Below are 20,870 nucleotides of genomic sequence, written 5' to 3' on the forward strand. Positions count from 1 at the left end.
ATACAGATGAGGATTCAGTATTAGAGGTTAATTCTTAGCCTACTTAGATTACTGTTCAACAGTATTGGCCTGCTCATTCACTTGCTTCAAAAGCTAAATTAAGATCATTCTGCTGGCAACTTTATGATCCAAGAATTGTTGTAGACAAGCAAAACTTCTCTGTAGTAATTTGTTTGATATGTAAAAGATCTACAATAATACAGGCTGTCTGTTCAGAAGAAACTGTAAACTAGGATGATGGGACACATGGGACGTAACAATGCTTTTACAGAGGTGCTAGTTCAAGTGCTTGCAATAGTGCACTTGACCACGTGAATAAAATATGTGCTTTTACAAGACAATCTGTTCACTTTGGTTATTGAGCGAAATATCACATCTTAAATGCACATGGAGGGATTAATGCAATGTGGAGGGACTTCATTTTGCTAATGTAATAAGAAAAAAAAATCTTCGGTATGTTTGTCTTTCACAAACAAAGATACAATTCAATTATTTTCCGTTCATTTTTATTTTTATTTATTATTCTTTAGTTAGACTTGACCAGACTTTTTATGACATATTTTATGGCATACCATATTATGGCATGATTATGGTATATGCTATAACTTTTTTTATAACATGCTATACTATGACTTTTTTGATGACATTTTTCAACATATTATACTGACATTTTTCAAGACACTATACTATGACTTTTTTATTACTTTTTTTGCGACATAGTATAAGATGATTTCTTTTTTTTTTTTGCTTGTTAACAGCGACACCTGTGGCCATTAGGTCAACAAAAGTCAGCGACCTGTTGCTCGCACTCGCGCTTGTGCTCGCTCTACATAGACATGAACGAGCATCGCTCAAAACACTGAGGCGACACACGTCAGCTAAAACACAATATCACTCTATATTTCACCTGCTTGGCAGTAATGTTAGCTGACCAGACAAAGGTCTCTCCATGAATCAATGCTGATCCTGACGATAACGTTTCTCGCTGCGGAGCCCCGTCACTTCACAAGAGACGGAAAACCTATATTGGTCTGGAGGAGCTGCAGCAGTTATTTCTGCACAAACGTCCACTGTACATTCACTAGATATTCTCAGAGCTAAACTAACTCTTCTGCAGTGTGTAGTGTGCGCGCATCAAATCAAATCAAATCAATTTATTTTTGTATAGCGTCAAATCACAACAGAAGTTATCTCAAGACGCTTTATATATAGAGCAGGTCTATGACCGTACACCATAGTTTAGAGACCCAACAGGATCCACCAAGCGCACTGTGGCCAGGAAAAACTCCCCGATTACTGGGAAGAAACCTGGAGCCTGGCGGGCGGCCATCTGCCGAGACCGGCTGGGGGGATAGATAGATAGAGAGGGAGTGAGAGAGAGAGAGAGAGAGAGAGATAGATAGAGAAGCAGCCACAATAGCAGTCTAGCAGCTGTAATAGCTAATACAAGTAGGACTGATAACACAAAACCAATAGTGGTGGATGGAAAGAGTGATAATACAACTATCGGAAAGCCAGCACTGTCCAGCATCTCTCCTCAGTACGTCCATGTGTATTGGTGTGGGACGTCCCTGCGATCGATGCCCGTGCGTTGGTTCCTGCAGCATCAGCATGCTTGCTGGGAGCTCATGCATGTGAGAGTGGAGCGAAAGAGCGAGAACGAGCGCCATGTGTGAGTGAAGGCAGGCATGCAGAGGAGCAGAGTACAGCAGAGACTCCAGCCCTGGATACCAAAGCTACGGTCTCCAACCGCGGCCAACACTGTTTAACAGACAGGCTTCACTAGATATAACTTTGCAGTTTTGGTGCTTCCGTGTAGTTTGTGTTGGAGTCTGAGTCTGAACAGCGTAGCCACACGCGAATGCGCATGGGACACCGACCTGCAATGATTTATACGTGTAAGAAGTTACAAACAGTCCCTTTAACAATTATATTTAAATTACATGTCCTCTTACATGAATTTTTGTCTCAAATGTGAGGAAAGAGAGCTAAATATTCATAACAACAATAAATCCAAAGAAGAAAAAGAGAGACAGAAACAACAGGAGATCCAAAAGTGGTTAATTGTGTAATATTTTAAGGACATAGGAACACATCATAAAATATAGTGGGTTTTTTTTTAATAACTAATACTATCATTAATTATTACTATATTTAGGCCAGGGGTCTGCAACCTGCGGCTCCGGAGCCACATGCAGCTCTTCAGCCCCTCTCCAGTGGCACACTGTGGATTTAAAGAAAAATTAGTGCAAATGAATAACAGTTTTTTCGTTTATATTTTCATTTTTATTTATCATTTTTGTAGGTCTACGGTACTACGGTACGACGGTACGACGGAGCATTAGGGCTACATTGAGGAAAAAAAAATAAATCTGAGATTTCAAGAATAAAGTCATAATATTACGAGTATAAAGTCAAAGATTTACGAGAAAAAAAGTCGTAATATTATGAAAATAAAGTCATAATATTATAAAGTAGTAATTTTACGTGTTATTTTTTTTTTTGTAACCTTATGACTTTTTTCTTGTAAACTTATGACTTTAGTCTCATAATATTAGAACGTTTTTTCTCGTAAATTTATGACTTTATTCTCGTAATATTACGACTTTTTTCTCCTAATATTATGACTTTATTCTGTAAATCTCAGATGTTTTTCCCTCAATGTGGCCCTAACTGCATTAGACTTATATACTATATACTTAGACTATAAACTGTGTTACCTTCATCACAATGATCAAATGTTTTGTGGCTCCAGACAGATTATTATTTTATTTTTGTTGCCTAAAATGTCTCTTTTGATAGTAAAGGCTGCTGACCCCTGACCTAGGCTGTAGGTCTATCTAATGATAGAAAGGAATCCAGTTTGTACTCCATACTCCGGTACAATAGGTGGCGGTAAGCACCTTATAAGTAAGAGTAGCCATTAAACTAAAAGAAGAAGAGAAAGACCGTAGAAGAGGAGGAGGAGGAAGCGGACTGGTTGTGCAGGCTGGACGCGGAGCTGCCAGCTGGACTTTTACTCAACTTACTGTGAACCAGAAGCGCTCCTCAGCGGCTTGAAGCGGTTCGTGTTGTCCGTCCAGCAGCGCTCAGCGGCGGGTTGAAGCGGTTCGTGTTGTCGGTGCTGCAGCCGCGGAGAGGCCGCTGGTCGGTGATGAACCACCGGAGGGTCTGAAGAGGAGCAACCTGTCGGTGAGTGTCAACATTAAAGGTCCTGCTGAACCAGGATCAGGCCTGAACCCTGAGAAACAACCAACTTCTGCTCATTATATACATATATATATATACAGCCTTATAAGTATCAATCAGAGCCTTTACTACAGTACATGTACTAATACCACAGTGTCCAAATACTCTGTACAAGTAGAAGTCCTGCATTTAAGTAGCTGCTGAGGTAAAAGTACACAAGAATCCAAATCTACTGACAATACCAAAAGTTAAAAGTCCTCATTGTGCAGAATAATCTATATTATATTATATTATAGTATTCTAATGATGGATGCATTAATGTGTTGTTTATTATTATTATTATTATTATTATTATGTGTTCATCACTTTAATATTACAGCTGGTAAAGATTGAGCTTCTTTTAATCACTTTATATACTGCTGGCTAGTTTAATCTATAATAATGCGTCAGCAATTATTAGTTGATTCATATTTTGATTTAATAATCTGAATCTGTACAGTAACTAAAGTTACCAGATAATGTAGTGCTGTAAAAACTACAATATTTGCCTCTGAGATGTAGTAGAGAAGAAGTAGAAAGTAGCACAAAAAGGAAATCCTCAAATCAACTACCTCACAATTGTACTTAAGTAAAGCACTTGAGTATATGTACTTAGTTACTTTTGTTTTTACCACAGATTATAAACAGCTAATGGCAGACCCCCATGGGCCTGCAGTGTCTAGAAGGTCTTCATGAAAAACAAAATAACAATAACAACAGTGGTGTAAAGTAACTAAGTACACTTACTCAAGCACATTACTTTAGTACAATTCTGAGGTACTTGTACTTTACTGGAGTGTTTTAATTGTATGCTACTTTACATTTCTACTCCACTACAAGTATCAGGTACCTGTAGTTACTTAGATGAAGATTTTAAAAACCTCTTATTATCGTATAACTCTTGTTTTTGCTGCTGTGTTAAGATTTGAAAACTGGAAACACGTTTAGCAGCTTATCAGGTTTCTATTCAGTCAGACTGGTACTACCAGAGGCCGTGTGTGTGTAGGTGTGTGTGTTTGTGTTGTGTGTGCCTACCTAACAGGATATCCTCCTCCTGTGTTTCAACACCAGAGGCCTATAATATTAGACACATACCAAGAAGTATGGATGGATACCAAGAAGTTCAACATGGGCTACTCTACTGTCAGCGGAGCGGCACATTTTATAAACTATAATATTAGACAAATATGAGGAAGTTAAACACATAATCGGACTAAAAACAACACAGTTGAAGCTGCTAAATTCAGGAAGGACAGCTGGGGAGAGAAAACATTACTGATGTGTGAATGTGTAAATTTACAGATTTATTCATTTAACGGAATACTCAGATGTCAGATATATTCGTCTAGATGGGGCAGTAATATAAACTGGAAAAACAAAGTTCGGAAACTTGTGTTTGGTGGATTATTTCTCTGTTACAATGCTAATTAGCATTGTATTTTACATCGTTGGAAAACCTGTTTATTTACCTTCGCAATGATGTCCAACTTGTAAGGATCATGCATTTGTGGGATGAGCAGCACAGCTGATGATGTGGGTAGCGCCCAAGAAACATTTGCCAAAATGCTCCGTCAACGGTAAACAGTGTATTCTCCTGTTGGTGTTGACTCTTGTTTTGAGTTGTTTGGTGGATTGGATGATTGAACTCTCTATCAGTAACAAGGAACAAACAAGACATATTGGCAATTTTACATTTTATTCATTTAATACACCGTCAGGAGCCTCAGTAGCGGGTGAAAGATCAATACGCAGCCACAACAGCCTGGCACCTCCTCCTCATGCTGGTCACCAACCTGGTCACACGTTGCTGTGGGATGGCGTTCCATTCCTCAACCAGGATTCATTGCAGGTCAGCCAACGAGGTTGTGTTGGTCACTCTAACACGTACAGCACGCCCAAGCTGATCCTACAAGTGTTGAATTGGGTTGAGGTGTGGACTCTTGGCAGGTCGTTCCATTCTCTCTACTCACACATTGTGGAGGTAGTCTGTGATAACCCTGGCTCTGTGGGGGCGAGCGTTGTCATCTTGGAGGATGAAGTTAGGTGCCAGATTGTGGAGATATGGGATCGTCTCTGGCTGCAGAATCTCATTCCGATATCTCACTGCATTGAGATGGCCTTCAATGATGACAAGCCTTGTTTTACCAGTGAGGGAGATGCCGCCCCACACCTTGACACTGCCCCCACCAAAAGCTGTTACTCCATCGATGCAACAATCAGCATAGCGTTCTCTCGTCGTCTCCATACTTTGACCCTGCCAACCAACTTTCGCAGACAGAACATGGACTCATCACTGAACATGACATTCCCCCACATGTTCCGGTTCCATTGTCTGTGTTGTCCACACCAGCGCAAACGGGCCTGACGGTGAAGGGCAGTCATTGCAGGCTTCCTGGTAGCCTTATGAGAATACACTGTTTACCATTGGCGGAGCATTTTGGGAAATTTTTCTTGGGCTCTCCCCACATAATCAGCTGTGCTGCTCATCCCACAAATGCATGATCCTTACAAGTTGGACATCATTGCGAAGGTAAATAAACAGGCTTTCCAACGATGTAAAATACAATGCCAATTAGCATTGTAACAACAGAGAAATAATCCAACAAACACAAGTTTCCAAACTTTGTTTTTCCAGTATATATATCTATAGATAGATATAGATATATATACTGTGTATATATATCTATATCTATCTATATCTATATAGATATATAGATAGATAGATAGATAGATAGATAGATAGCCTATAATTGTGTACAGGCCTATAAATACATATAAATATAATACACTTCATTATACCCTTTAATAAACAAGTTGCACGCATGAATTTTTCAGTCTTCTTTCAGCTGCGTCCTGACTCCGGAGGTGTGAAACAGACGTGAGAGCAAGTAAAAAAATAAATATAAAAACATAATTCAAAGCGGTAACCACCCACAGCATAAATCCAGCTGTCCTTCCTGCATCTCTTGGTTTAAACTGTGTTGTTTTTATTCTGATTATGACTGTAACTTCTTCATAATGGTGTAATGTTATCATACGATCTGCTCAATGAGCTCTGATCTCTGGCGCCTGGAGGTGCTTTTATACGAGTTGATCTCTTATCTGGAAAATAACCTGCTCCGGAGCAGGTCCGCTGTTCAGCATCAGTTACCATGGTGATCTACCCCGGTAAGTAGTGATCCACCTTCGTAGGACTAAAAAACCCTGAAGGGTTAACCCTGTAGTTACCTCGCTGAGCCTAAATCCTGCTTCGTAGTACAGGCCTCTGGGTTTGTCATGATCTCCAGTTTGGTTTGTGTTCACTTTCACGTGTTGGCTGTTACTGCAGATGCACGTGAGCTGAAAAGCTGCGGGAGCCGCTCACAAGCTCTGCGAGCTGCGGCCGTTTGATTCAGCAGCGAAATGCGTCCAAACAAAAGTTGGGAAAAGTTGGACTTTTAGCAGCAACATGCGGCCAGAGAGGACCGCAGCCAATCAGTAAAGAGATCCTGTGACATGTTGACCTACGTTACAAAGAATTTCTTCTTGTCTGAAACACACAAACACGCCTCCTGACTGCAGAAAAATGTCCCTCAAAAGTACCTCAAATACAGTACTTGAATAAATGTACTCAGTTACATAGTTACTGGTCTGGTGAGCAGTGTCAGACTGGGTTGTGTAATGTGTTGTCAGGTCATGGATGCAGAGAGTGGGGAGCTGTTTCTCGGCGGTAACGGCGGTGAGGTGGCAGACAGCTGGCAGCTCGACGCTCCGTTCTCCTGCTCCGACCTTGTCTTCGGCGGCTCAGAGAAACCCCTGCAGGACTGGGCTGTGGACCCCAACTGTGTGAGTCTGCGCTCCAGTGTGTGTCATCGTGTGTAGTACAGGTAAGGTCACCTGATGCAGTTTGTTAAATCAGTCGACCCTCTTGATTCTGTCTCAGACGCTGAATGACAGCGAGGCAGAGGACGTCCTTCACGGCGTTGACCCAAACAAGGTGTTTCCCAGCGGGCCGCCGGGAGACTCCTCGTCTGAGAGCGACAGCGGCATCTCTGAGGACCCTGTAGTTGAGAGTCCCGTCACCACGGTGACAGCAGCGAACACCCAGCCGGCCACAGCGACCGTCTACCAGGTGGTTTATGACATCAGCGGCCTGGGTGGCGTGAAAACTGAACCTGGACAAGAGAACGTCATCTCCATAGAGCTCGGTATGCACAAACATTAAGATGCACTAATTTAAAATGAGGTGGTCCAGTCTGCCAATCTTGGGTACGATTGTTATTCTCAACAATTCTGAGAACTTCGTTAAGTTTGTAGAAAATCAAGGTTTACGACAAATAGATGATTTTTAAAGGGCTAATCTGTGGTTTTACAGATTAGAAGGTTTTACATCAGTAATATTTGTCACCAAAGCAAGAGAGAAAATAAAAATATTCTATCTAATCGTCAAACTTTTCCACTGCTGACATGGAGGACGCTTGAAGACGTCACTTTGAACTTTTTCACTATTTTTTGACATTTAATAGCCACTAAACAATCAATCAGTATATTACATCAAGACGATCAACGATTAGTAGCAGCTTGAAACTCTTCCACTATGTACATAGGGATGTGCATTCCAAGTAAAAATACTATTGGAAAATCACTGGGTATTATAAGTTTATTCTTCAAATAATATATTATCTTCATAAAGTAGGAGCAACGTAACCCTCGGCTACACAAGACTGAAACTAAAGCTGGCAGTAGGCTGTGTAGTCTGACTGTTAAGGTTAGTTTGTCATGTATCTTACTGGTAATCTGATCAGCTGGCTGAGACAAAGCAGCCCCTCCTCTACCAGCCCTAACGTTACCTTCAGCAGTTAGTGACATCATCAGAGGGAGGACAGGAGGAAGGACTGATACTGACTGACGGAGAAGGCCAGAGGACAGGAGGAAAGACTGATATTGACTGATGGAGGAGGACAGAAAGAAGGACTGATACTAACTGATGGAGGAGGACAGAAAGAAGGACTGATACTAACTGATGGAGGAGGACAGAGGACAGGAGGAAGGACTGATACTGACTGACGGAGGAGGACAGGAGGAAGGACTGATACTGACTGATGGAGGAGGACAGGAGGAAGGACTGATACTGACTGACGGAGGAGGACAGGAGGAAGGACTGATACTGACTGACGGAGGACAGGAGGAAGGACTGATACTAACTGATGGAGGAGGACAGAGGACAGGAGGAAGGACTGATACTGACTTATGGAAGAGGACAGGAGGAAGGACTGATACTGACTGATGGAGGGGACAGAGGACAGGAAGAAGGACTGATACTGACTGATGGAGGGGACAGAGGACAGGAGGAAGGACTGATACTGACTGATGGAGGGGACAGAGGACAGGAGGAAGGACTGATACTGACTGACGGAGGACAGGAGGAAGGACTGATACTGACTGATGGAGGAGGACAGAGGACAGGAGGAAGGACTGATACTGACTGATGGAGGAGGACAGAGGACAGGAGGAAGGACTGATAGTGACTGATGGAGGAGGACAAGAGGAAGGACTGATACTGATTGATGGAGGAGGACAGAGGACGGGAGGAAGGACTGATACTGACTGATGTCTGTCTTCTTCAGTCTTAATAAAGCTCAAGGAATATGAGATTTATGAGATTTATCTTATTAACATTTTAGATTGTTTCCAGTGAGATATTAATTTGTTTATATGGGGACTTTGCTGTTGTAAATATTACTGTTGCTGCTCTAGAAACAACATTTAGTCTAGTTATATTTAAAATATATGTACAGTAGATGTATAGCTAATATGCACACTTCAATATTTGCTCATTTATTTCAAGTCATATCGCCATGGCAATATTGAACAATGTTATCGAACATCACAGATTTTCCTCATATCGTGCAGGCCTAGTTTAAATTAGATATTTAAAGTGGAAGTGAAACGTTTGTTTACATAACGTTACGTAAAGTTCAGCTGGTTTACTAAATGGATTTACACCTTTAATGTACTATTATATAACAAACTAGACAAATGTCAGCATTTAAAAGAAGAGAAACAGTTTTTCATCTTTCCTGCAGCTTTCGTGGCAAGAGCGCCTCCATGTTGCAGAACTCACACATAGAGAGACAGACAGACAGACAGACAGACACAGAGAGACACTGAGGGACAGAGAGACAGATAGACGCACAAAGAGACAGACACACACAGAGGGATAGAGAGAGACACAGAGAGACACCGAGGGACAGACAGACACACACAGAGGGACATCTCTGACTACATACATGCTGAAAATCAAACATTTTTACTGGATCAATTTAGAGATTTTCCAAAGTAAAAGTCCCGAGAAGTGTATGATTGAACTTTTTCTCATGGTCTGGTGTATTTATTTATATTTTGTGACCTTTTTTGGTCAGCAGTAACTGTGATGTCACTTTCTGTCCCGTACAGATGAGTGGAGCTCACAGGTGTTGTTTTCAGACTCGTGTATCGTGAATGAGCTGCCGCTGGTCTCTGCAGCTCGCCTCAATGGCAGTTTGACCGTCATCGACCCTCCCAGCCCCGACGATGATCTGGTGAGACTTTTATTTTGACATTCTGTGTTCCTGCTGACAGTCAGAGTGACGTTTGACCTGGAAGACTGATTCTTCTTCTACTGATAGAGCATTTTCAGTTGTTGGCCTTAAACTGTGAAAGAATCTGATACTAACAATTAGATCTTCCCCCTCCATTGGTATCTTGGCTCTTTTCTTTAGCTTCTTAATTATCATCATGAAGACATGCCTGACCACGCTCTGGTTTTTATTTTTTGTATTTGTTGTTTTGTTGTTTGTGCAATACTGTTGTGCTGTGATTTTATTGAGATACTCTGTGTTTATTAATGTTTTTATTTGATCTTTTTGTGAAGCACTTTGGTCAACGTTTGTTGTTTTTAAATGTGCCGTTACAGCTTTACCCAGAGCTCCAGCTGACTGAGGAGGAACAGAAGCTGCTGACACAGGAAGGAGTTTCTCTGCCCAACAACCTTCCTCTCACCAAGGTCAGACTGCTGAAACACACCTCAAATCTGTCTTCATCAAAACTTTTCCTTTTCACACCAGTTAGATGAACTCACAAGCTGTTTTGTTTCTGAAAAGTTGACTTTTAGGATTGTTTCACTGCTTTTTAATGAGTGACACGACAGCAGCACACGGCATTAACAAAAATGTCTTTTATTTTGACATGGCAGAGTAGGGTTTCTCCCAGTGCATTGCAAGCCCTGTGGCCCAGATGGCTATGAGTTGACTCTCCACCGGGCCTATAAGTTGACTCTCCACCGGGCCTATAAGTTGACTCTCCACCGGGCCTATAAGTTGACTCTCCACCGGGCCTATAAGTTGACTCCCCACCGGGCCTATAAGTTGACTCTCCACCGGGCCTATAAGTTGACTCTCCACCGGGCCTAAGTTGACTTTCCACCGGGCCTATAAGTTGACTCTCCACCGGGCCTATAAGTTGACTCTCCACCAGGCCTATAAGTTGACTCTCCACCAGGCCTATAAGTTGACTCTCCATCGGGCCTAAGGTGACTCCCCACCGGGCCTATAAGTTGACTACCCATCGGGCCTAAGTTGAATGCTGACATCAGTATGTGAATGTGTGTGTAAATGGGTGAATGATGACATCAGTGTATGAATGTTCTGATTGGCTAGTTAGAGTCAAATGACTTCCCACCAACCAATCAGGAAGCTGCAGTGATGACAGGATAGTTAGTAAAAGACTGATGCTGATTTGAATAAATCTTTATTTACAGGCTGAAGAAAGAGTCCTCAAGAGAGTTCGGAGAAAAATCCGCAACAAGCAGTCGGCTCAGGACAGCCGGCGGAGGAGGAAGGACTACATTGACGGGCTGGAGAGCAGGTCCTTTACGTCCTAGTTTGATCATCTCTTCATTGATTCAGTCTATTCTTAAGAAACACAGCAGTCACACTGTGTGTGTGTGTGTGTGTGTGTGTGTGTGTGTGTGTGTGTTAACAGGGCAGCATCTTGCTCAGCACAGAACAAAGAGCTGCAGAGGACAGTGGATCAGCTGGAGAAACGCAACATGTACGACCACATTTATTATTGATTATTGATTGTTTACTGATCGATGGAGGAATCTGGATTCATAGAACGAACTGACGAGTCACATTTATTAAAGGGTTAATGGCATGCATACAAAAGCCCGTCAGACACATTATTCAGTTTATTATTCAGATTGCTGCTGAAAGTAATGAGATAATGAAACGTGTTGATTCATGTGTTTCTGCTGTTCAGGTCTCTGCTGGCTCAGCTGCAGCAGCTTCAGGCTCTGATTAAACGGACGGTCAGTAAAGGAGCCCAGACCAGCACCTGCTTACTGGTAGGAAACCCACAGAGTGTAAACACTCGACCGTAGTGAAGTCATGATATTTCATGAACATGTTAGAAAGACATAAACGGTGTGTTTGTGTGTCCTCAGATCATCCTGGTCTCTCTGGGTCTGATCATCATGCCGAGTTTCAGTCCGTTCAGTCGCAGCTCGTCTGCAGACGACGACTACAGACCCACCGGAGGTCAGTTCCTCTCCACATCACTTCCTCCATCAAACACCTTTTCACTTGTTTACAACGTCATATTGATAAATAAGTTTGTTTATATAGCACGTATCGAAAGCAGAGATCACAAAGTACTTTACAAAGAAACAATTAAAGAATACAACATTTGAAATGATAGCTGCTGTGCAGCTGTGAGTAGGGGCTGGCCATGCTAAGGATGAAGAAGAAGAAAAAGAAGGAGGAGGAAGAAGAGGAGGGCAGAGATGTACTTCCTCTTAAAATGCATGTCACAAACTGAGGGACACATAATTAAAACAACATCACTGAATTTGACATAATTATCTTCAGCTATAGTTAATTATCCACACACACACACACAATTTTCTAGTTTTAGTTAAGATTCTTGCTGCAGCGTTCTGAACCATTTGAAGACTTCTGGTACTAGAACGAGGCAGCCCTGATAGCAAAACATTACAATAATCCAGTCTGGATGATACAAAGGTGTGAATTAGGATCTCTGTATCAGCCATGGATAAAGAAGACCTGATTTTAGCGAAGTTGCGTAGGTGAAAGAAAGCGATCTTTGTGACGTCTTTAACGTGCTGATCAAAAGAAAGAGCCGAATCAAATGTAACAAAGATATTCTTAACTGTCAAACTCTGGGATATCGCACAGTTAATCTAGAGTAACTGTTACCTGATCAAACTGATGTCTATGTCGAGCAGGGCTGATGACCAGCATCTCAGTTTTATCTGAATTTAGGAGCAAGAAATTACTTGACTTTTCACCGCAGATAGGCAGGCCTCTAATTTAATAGTTTAAACTCACCCAGCTAACTGTCTCATTCTCCACCAGTCAGTGGATCACAAATTTCCTGACAGACCGGCTGGGGAAAATCACGGGTGGAATCTGAATCCATGTTTAGGAGCAGATCATTTACGACTTTCGTAAGCGCAGTTTCAGTGGAGTGGCAGGCCCTGAACGCAGACTGAAAGGGTTCAAAACGATTACTCTTTAATATATGGTCTGAAAGTTATTGAGACGCCACTCTTTCTAATACTTCAGAAAAGATGGACGGTTAGAGACAGGTCGATAATTATTGGGTCATGGTCTGTTTTTTTTAATAAGTAGAGGTTTGACCACAGCAGTCTTAAAGAGCTTTGCTAAAGCAACATGTTGTAGCTGTTAATATGAATACTAATATTAAAATTGCTATTAATAATATATTCTTCAATCTTTCTAGTTATTTCCAGAAACATCCTGACAGACCCCTCCTCCTCCTCCCAGCCGACGGCAGACAATGCCGACAGTCCAGCTGTGCAGTCCGACTCCTTGTCACCACCGTCTGAACTCAGCCAGTCAAGACCTCCAGATGGCGCCGCCGCCATCCTCCAAGAACCAATAGAAAGCCCTGAAAATACAGGCTCTGATGGGACGGCTCGAGAGGAGAGCCAATTGGGGAACAGCTCGGCTCTCGTTGAAGGGCAGACTGAGCCGCTGGCGCTCGGTCTGAGGTCGACCCCGGGGAAAGGAGGCCACGATCCCGCCAAATCTGCACACGCTGATGAGATGTAGACCGATGCTTTCAACCACAATAACTGGACTTCATGTTCGACGCCGCTCTCAAAGTCATAAACGGCAATGGACGCTCTGAATAATCGCTGCTGATCGGTATCGGCCCTGAATCGTTCGGAATTAATTGATTGGTGGTGGTGATGAGAACACGGATCATAAACGGTGACATAGACACAGCCGCCTATCCTCTGATGGATTTCAGAAACAGACCACATTATTATTCAAAACGTAACCACAATAAAACCTTAACCTTTATGTCAACCTAATTTCAGCTTAAAGGAATAGTTTGACATTTTAGGAAATATGCTAATTCACTTTCTTGTTGAGAGTTAGATGAGAAATTCAAAACCACTCTCATGTCTGTATGGTCAATATGACGCTACAGCCAGTTAGCTTAGCTTAGCGCAAAGACTGGAAACAGGGGGAAAAGCTAGCCTTGCTCCGCCCAAAGGTAACAAAATCTGTTTTTTATGGAGGGTTATGTGCCGGCTAACGGTTTCCCCGTGTTTCCAGCCTTTGTGCTAAGCTATGTTAACTGTCTCCTGGCTGTAGCATCATATTTACCATACCAGGGCTGCCAACGTATGTTGTTGTCAAGTAGAATATAAATTCAAATAGTAAAAAACAGATATTCGAATATGAAAATTAATATTTGATTGTGGGGAAAAAAAGCATCACTACCACTGCTGTCTGCCTCGTGCACACAGAATCCACCGCACAACGAGAGTCACACACAACGTCGCTTTCAATAACTGAAAATGTAATCTAACGTCAGGTCAAGCTGGACGAGGAATAATTCAACAACATAAAAACATCCTGTCGATAACTCGAGGACACGGTGTCATGGACACAATGTGCAAAAATAGATATTTGAACAGTTCGGACGTACTGTATGTGTTTTTAGAACGAATATTAAAACATACATTTTGGCCAGTTTTGACCGCTCTGTACCGTACAGACATGAGAGTAGCAAAGAGGTGTATTTCTCAAAAAGTTGAACTATACCTTTAAATGGTACATTTTCAAGGTTATATTTAAACTCAAAAAGAAACTTGTATTTTTCAGCCTGGCTTTTATTCTCATAATTGTGTCATGCAAACTTTGCACTTAACACCTCCAACATTTTGGAAACAAAGAAGGAAATTTATATCTGGGTTTCTAAAAGTTTTTTAAAATAAACTTAAGAATTACAGAAATGATTTCAGAAGCTCGTCTCTGAGTCCAGGCAAAAGTAAACACAGGATTAGCTCTTCTAGCTAACTGTATATGGATCCATTTCTGGAGCAACTTGCCGGCTAACCAAAGCGTCTCAACGCATGCTACAAACTAACAAAGCTATCGGAGGAAAAGGTTTTTTTAAGGGTATTTGGAGTTTTGTAGATATACAGTCTAAGTCAGGGCAACGGCCCTAAAACACTTGATTGACATTTTCCTGAGCCAATGGAATAACCCTTCAGAGAATCTGAGTCAAACATCCAATCTTTTATTCATGAAATAACAGCACACCGTCATTGTGTTCTCTTCTCTGGAACCTCTTCAAGGATCTGTGGATTCACATCTGAGAAACATTTTTTTGTTTTTGGACGATTGTAGTGAACCACCAGCATCCTGTTCAGCTCACAACTCACCTGAGATGGATCCATTGTTAATCGTTTCCCCTCACAAACACCTGGTCTGCACTGACTCCAGTTAACCAAAGAACTGTAATGAACGCCACGTGGCACTTTGTTTTAACAGACTAATGTTTATCAATGGAATTAGGAGAATAGTAACAGTAGTGTGAACTCAACACCATGTCCCTGCTGATCTTTTTTTAATCAGGAACTATGAATTTAAGGGTTTATCTAATACAAAGTAGTGTCATTTTATTAATTTAACTTTTATTTTATCCAGAGGAGGTTGGCGGAGCTCGTTTTTAACGTCACATTAATGTACAGTAGTTTATTCCCAACAGTTAGCTGTTAAGTGCCTTGCTCAAAGGTTTGTTATGGAAGAGAAGTTCTACTAAACTCTTGATCATCTTTTTTTATTTTAAACGAAAGTCCCTATGAATTAATTGATTGTTGTTTGCTTCACTAAGTGGATTGAATTTCTTTATTTAGTTCCAGTGGAATTACAGGGCTTCTTCTGAAACGCCCTTTGACCTTTACTGGACCCAAGATCACATCAGATAAAACCACATTATTATATTTCCAACACTGCAGTGGAGTGACTCCTCATCCTCGCTATCTAACAGCTTTGTTGTCAGTCATCTGCTCACAGGCTTTGTTTTTCTTACTTTATTAAAAGGGAACAATCAATGGAGACTGTCTGATTTATTTATTATTTACGTATGAGACGTGCACTACTATAATATCGTAAACGAGTTTTCTCTCAGTGGATTGTTGGACTGTTCAACCAATATATTACTACACATTTTATATCTATATATGTATATATATATATATACATACATACATTCTTGACTTATTATATATTATTAATATTAATATTATTTTCATTATTATTTTTATTATTATTTTAACTTGCCGTCCTCTGCTTTCAGGCTCAAATGCTTTAATACTAATGAACACATCTGTGGTGGGAGCTGTCCTCCCAGCTCCAGACCGTGACCCTTTGACCTCTGGCCTTCCTATAATAAAGGTGGAGCAGGTGAAACCCCCAACATTAATTATTAATTAATTAATTAATATTATGATTAATTATTAATCATTATTAAAGAATATGATTAATTATTAATTAATTAATATTATGATTAATTATTAATTAATTGGTGTTATGATTAATTATTAGTTGATTAATCATTAATATTATGATTAATTATTAATCATTAATTAAGAATCACATTTCAGAGTAAACTCAGGAAGTTGACTAATGTGTGTTCAGCTCGTCAGTATCAGAGATCTGCCTGCAGGGGGCGCGCTGCCGCTTTCTCCCCTCAGATCAAAGCTCGTCTGTGTTTGACAAGATGACTCACTCACTGATGGGTTTAAACTTGTTTTTCTGAGAGTGGGCGTTCACACCTCGCCCATGCGCCCTGTTCTTATTTCACCACACGTGTCTCTCTGCAGTAGAGAAGATGTTACCATGGTGACCAAACTATGCAGATTGCTATGCACTATATCTAATATATATACATTAGATGTGAAATGTGTAACTCTGGCTCAATATTTTTTGTTTAAAGCACATCTAAATTAAATTAATATATTAATATTCATACTACAACATTTTGGTAGAATATTTATTTGGCCTACTGATAAGAAATTATGCAATATAATGATGGATATAATTATGGACTACATTATATTTCACAATTGATGAGCCTATTTTTTATGAAGCATTTGGGATGATCTAGAAGCTTTAGTAGACAACGGTTTGTTCTTCATGTATTTTAGTTTGTATGTTTTTTATATATATTATATATATATAATATATATATATATATTTTATATATAATATATATAAAAACCTAAAATATATAATATATATATATATATATAAAATGTATTTTAGTTGTTTATATATATATATATATTTACATATATATATATATATATATATATATACACAATGTATTTTAGTTGTTTTTTTATATATATATATATATATATATCATTCCGTACATTTATTTTAAATTGTTTTTTGATTATGTGTAACTCAATAACATGTAACTTTTTTATTGTAGATAATTTGTTGACTTTTTAAAAACTTCTGACGCATGTGGATTTCCTCTTTTCTATTGTAGTTTGTTTGTTTATGGGTACTCGTATTAAACTGAACTTCAAGGCAAAGAAATAAAAAAAACTCTGTCACTAGTTTAATCATTTAATCATCACAACTTCACTACTTAATGTTCGACGCTCTTCTTTTAAAACTAAACCGACAGCGCACACTGACTGACTTCTCTGTCCCCAGAAGTAGCCGCAGAGTGAGAGCTCTTCACTGTTCCCGCCTCTCTGTGGTGGTGAAATCGTTCCACTACGTCAAGTCGTCCCGTCCGCTCTGAAGATGTCTGCGACGGGTATAGGCGGCTGCGGACCCGGACCCGGACCCGGACCCACCTCGGGTGGACCCGGGTCCGGGCCTTCCAACCCCAGAAAGTTCAGCGAGAAGATAGCGTTGCACACCGCGCGTCAGGCCGAGGAGACAGCCGCCTTCCAGGAGGTCATGATGGACATCACCTCGACTAGGGTGAGTGTGAGACGGCGGCAGGAGGAGCAGAGCTGCCCGGAGGAAGAGAGGCCTTACCCGGGTACTCAGGCTCCGGGATAACCTTAACTACCGCCTCTACACGGCGCTCTGCTCCACACTGCTGCATTCATAGTGAACTACAGCGTTAACACCACAGTGTGTCGGTTCTGTTTGGTACGTAACGTTAGTGTTAGCAGACAACGCTGCCTGTTGTTGTCCATTTCCGATACTTCGTTAGCAGCACAGTTAGCATTATTAGCTGCAGGGGCTGAGTTCTCTTGTTTACTATGTTGCGTGAACGTCGCTGTCATCCTGCTAGACAACGTGCCGCCGAACTCCGCTCACAAACCAGCACTTTCTTATTTCAACCACGATTTTCACACATATATTCAACAAGAACAACACAAGTTAAGATGTTTAACAACTAATGTTGTTCCTCTGAGAAATTCGGCATATAAAGTGAGACTTGTATTGTAGCACAATCAAAAGCTTTTTGACGTGTATCATTCACGCCTCTCATGGTAGCTAACGTGAACACATAGCGTTATAACTTATACTTAGCTAACAAAAAAGTTTGTTTTTATGTAAGGATTTGTTTTATTGTGCGAATTTGAGCTATGCCGTTTTGAAGAATATACCCAACTACGCATATTACAGTCTTGAAGTTGTGTTTTATGTGGTTTTACATCCTTAACAAGAATGATTACTGTCATCCTGCCAGATAACGTGCCGCCGAACTCCGTTCAAAAATCCACTTACTTATATTTCCACCACGATTTTCACACATATATTCAACAAGAACAACACAAGTTAAGATGTTTAACAACTGATGTTGATCCTCTGAGAAATTCGGCATATAAAGTGAGACTCATATTGTAGCACAATTAAAGCTTTTTAACGTGTATCACGCCTCTTCGTGGTATATAGTTATTACACATGGTGTTATAACTTATAGCTCATAAAAATTGTTTTTTTGTAAGGATTGTTTTATTGTGCGAATTTGAGCTAAGCCGTTTTGAAGAATATAACCAAACTACGCATATTACGGATTTTAAGTTATGTTTTATGTGGTTTTACATCCGTAACCAGAAAAAATTCTGTCATCCTGCCAGACAACGTCCCGCCGAACTCCGTTCAAAAACGAGTAGTTTCTTATTTCAACGACGATTTTCACACATATATCTAACAAGAACAACACAAGTTAAGATGTTTAACAACTAATGTTGTTCCTCTGAGAAATTCGGCATTCAAGTGAGACGCATATATAAAGCTTTTTAAAGTGTATCACGCCTCTCATGGTAGCTAACGTGAACACATAGCGTTATAACTTACACCTCATAAAAAAGTAGTTTTTTCTAGAGGATTGTTTTATTGTGCGGATTTGAGCTATGCCGTTTTGAAGAATATAACCAAACTACGCTTATTACGGGCTTGAAATTGTGTTTTATGTGGGTTTTACATCCTTAAGAATGATAACTGTCATCCTGCTAGACAACGTCCCGCCGAACTCCGTTTAAAAATCCACTTACTTATATTTTCACCACGATTTTCACACATATATTCAACAAGAACAACATAAGTTAAGATGTTTAACAACTAATGTTGTTCCTCTGAGACATTCGGCATATAAAGTGAGACTCATATTGTAGCACAATTAAAGCTTTTTAACGTGTATCACGCCTCTCATGGTGGCTGACGTTAACACATAGCGTTATAACTTATACCTCATAAAAAAGTTTGTGCTTTTAAAGATTGTTTTACTGTGCGAATTTGAGCTATGCCGTTTTGAAGAATATAACCAAACTACGCATATTACGGACTTGAAGTTGTGTTTTATGTGGTTTTACATCCTTAACAAGAATGATTACTTTATAATGTCTTGTTTTTTTAATGGGATTTCGGCCTGCCTGGCTTTACATGTGAGTTGTGACGTGGTTATGGGGGCTTTTGCTCAGCTGGCTGTTAATTCAAGTCTGAAGTTACACTATGAAGTCAGTTAACAGTGTGTTTCTACACTAGCACAGATGCTAAGTGGTTATTATCTAGGTTAGCTGAACCAGGATGTGTTTCTGTCTGCGGGCTACCTGAGGGTTTCTCGCTTAAACCCTGACCCTGCAGGAGCTGTCAGTGGGGCCCTGCAGCAGAATAACAAGCTTATTATAACAGATTTAATTAATTTACTTAATGTTTTCAAGTCATATATATATATATATATATACATATACCAAAGAGCATGGTGAAGCCTCAGTGTCCTGGTTAAAGGTGAAGTGAGGACAAGTAGCAGGACTCCTTAGATGACTAAATGTTGACCAGATGGTCTCAGGTCTAATATTTATCTATATATAATAATACATAACGTTGTTTGAAGCTTAGCTGTTTTAACATAATGTTGATGGATGATTTTAATCATTTATCAGGTAAAAATAGAGAGTTTGTTCTTTTTTGTATATTGATATAAATGGATTGGTTATGGCTCTTTGGCATTATGTTATCTTATGTTGTTATGTTACTTTGAATTGTAAACTTTAATAAACATGTGGTCAATGTTTTTGACTATTTTAAGAATAAGTGATTTAACATTTGAACAAAAAAGTTGGTACTGGTGTAAAGTTCCAGTTCAGACTGAGGCTGATGTTTCCTCTGTGGTTTGTACTGGTGCATGATGGTTAGGGTTGGTGTTTGGGTCTTAAAGGTTAGGGGTCTGTTGGTGTTTGGGTCTTGAGGGTCCCTCAGTGAAACACCGACCCCGTCTGGTTGGCCATGCTTTGTGAGTGAGACTTTTTGCTGTGTTATCACCACCTGTGGCTCAGAGGGTAGAGCAGGTTGTCCACCAATCGGAAGGTCGGTGGTTCAATCCCCGGCTGCTCCGCGTCACGTGTTGATGTGTCCTTGAGCAAGACCCTTAACCCCAAATTGCTCCTGAAGGCATAGCCATCAGTGTGTGAATGAGTATTTAGATTAGATCTTGATGGGCAAAGTTGGCAACTTAGCAGCGTCTGCTGTCAGTGTATGAATGTGTGTGTGAATGGGTGAATGCTGACATGTAGGGTAAAGCGCTTTGAGTGGTCGGAAGACTAGAAAAGCGCTATATAAATGCAAGTCCATTTACCATTTATATCTATGCAACGAATGTATTTATGATAAAATTGTTTACTAAAGCACAACGTTTTTCATAGATCTACCCAAAACACAACAGCTTAACTTCAAGAATTTCAAGATAACTGAGGTCACTGACGATGATTCGACTTATCAACCTTTAGCGCGCAGCTTTATTCAATACCAGTTTGATACCACGGTAAAGAATCCTTTATTACTGTTGTCATACTGGATTTTGTT

At 40.3% G+C, this 20,870-nt stretch overlaps 2 protein-coding genes across 3 annotated transcripts in view; both read left to right on the forward strand.

The window, feature by feature from the left end:
- Positions 1–2,929: 2,929 nt before the first annotated feature.
- On the forward strand, positions 2,930–15,649 carry creb3l4 (cAMP responsive element binding protein 3-like 4). Its single transcript, XM_037783954.1, has 10 exons — positions 2,930–3,192; positions 6,901–7,053; positions 7,151–7,415; positions 9,664–9,788; positions 10,163–10,252; positions 11,006–11,112; positions 11,230–11,298; positions 11,509–11,593; positions 11,693–11,786; positions 13,012–15,649. The coding sequence occupies exons 2-10, from the start codon at positions 6,904–6,906 to the stop codon at positions 13,341–13,343; spliced, it is 1,317 nt and encodes a 438-aa protein (XP_037639882.1). The 5' UTR covers positions 2,930–3,192; positions 6,901–6,903; the 3' UTR covers positions 13,344–15,649.
- Positions 15,650–17,255: 1,606 nt separating this feature from the next.
- LOC119496550 (CREB-regulated transcription coactivator 2) overlaps positions 17,256–20,870 on the forward strand; it is a 29,725-nt gene continuing 26,110 nt past the window's right edge. Inside the window, exon 1 of one of the 2 annotated variants that reach the window (XM_037783940.1) lies at positions 17,256–17,534. In XM_037783940.1, the coding sequence (XP_037639868.1) occupies positions 17,352–17,534 (183 nt within the window). In that variant the 5' untranslated portion in view covers positions 17,256–17,351. The remainder of the gene's footprint in view (positions 17,535–20,870) is intronic. The other variant, XM_037783939.1, reaches the window with a different exon arrangement.

Source organism: Sebastes umbrosus, chromosome 11, assembly GCF_015220745.1.
Source record: "Sebastes umbrosus isolate fSebUmb1 chromosome 11, fSebUmb1.pri, whole genome shotgun sequence".
NCBI lineage: Eukaryota > Metazoa > Chordata > Actinopteri > Perciformes > Sebastidae > Sebastes > Sebastes umbrosus.

Excerpts from the sequence above, each read along its gene's own strand:
- creb3l4 (XM_037783954.1), top strand. The coding sequence starts at position 6,904 with ATGGATGCAGAGAGTGGGGAGCTGTTTCTCGGCGGTAACGGCGGTGAG. Across the intron at positions 7,054-7,150 it reads GGGCTGTGGACCCCAACTGT|ACGCTGAATGACAGCGAGGC; the intron begins GTGAGTCTGCGC and ends ATTCTGTCTCAG. Across the intron at positions 11,787-13,011 it reads CGACTACAGACCCACCGGAG|TTATTTCCAGAAACATCCTG; the intron begins GTCAGTTCCTCT and ends CAATCTTTCTAG.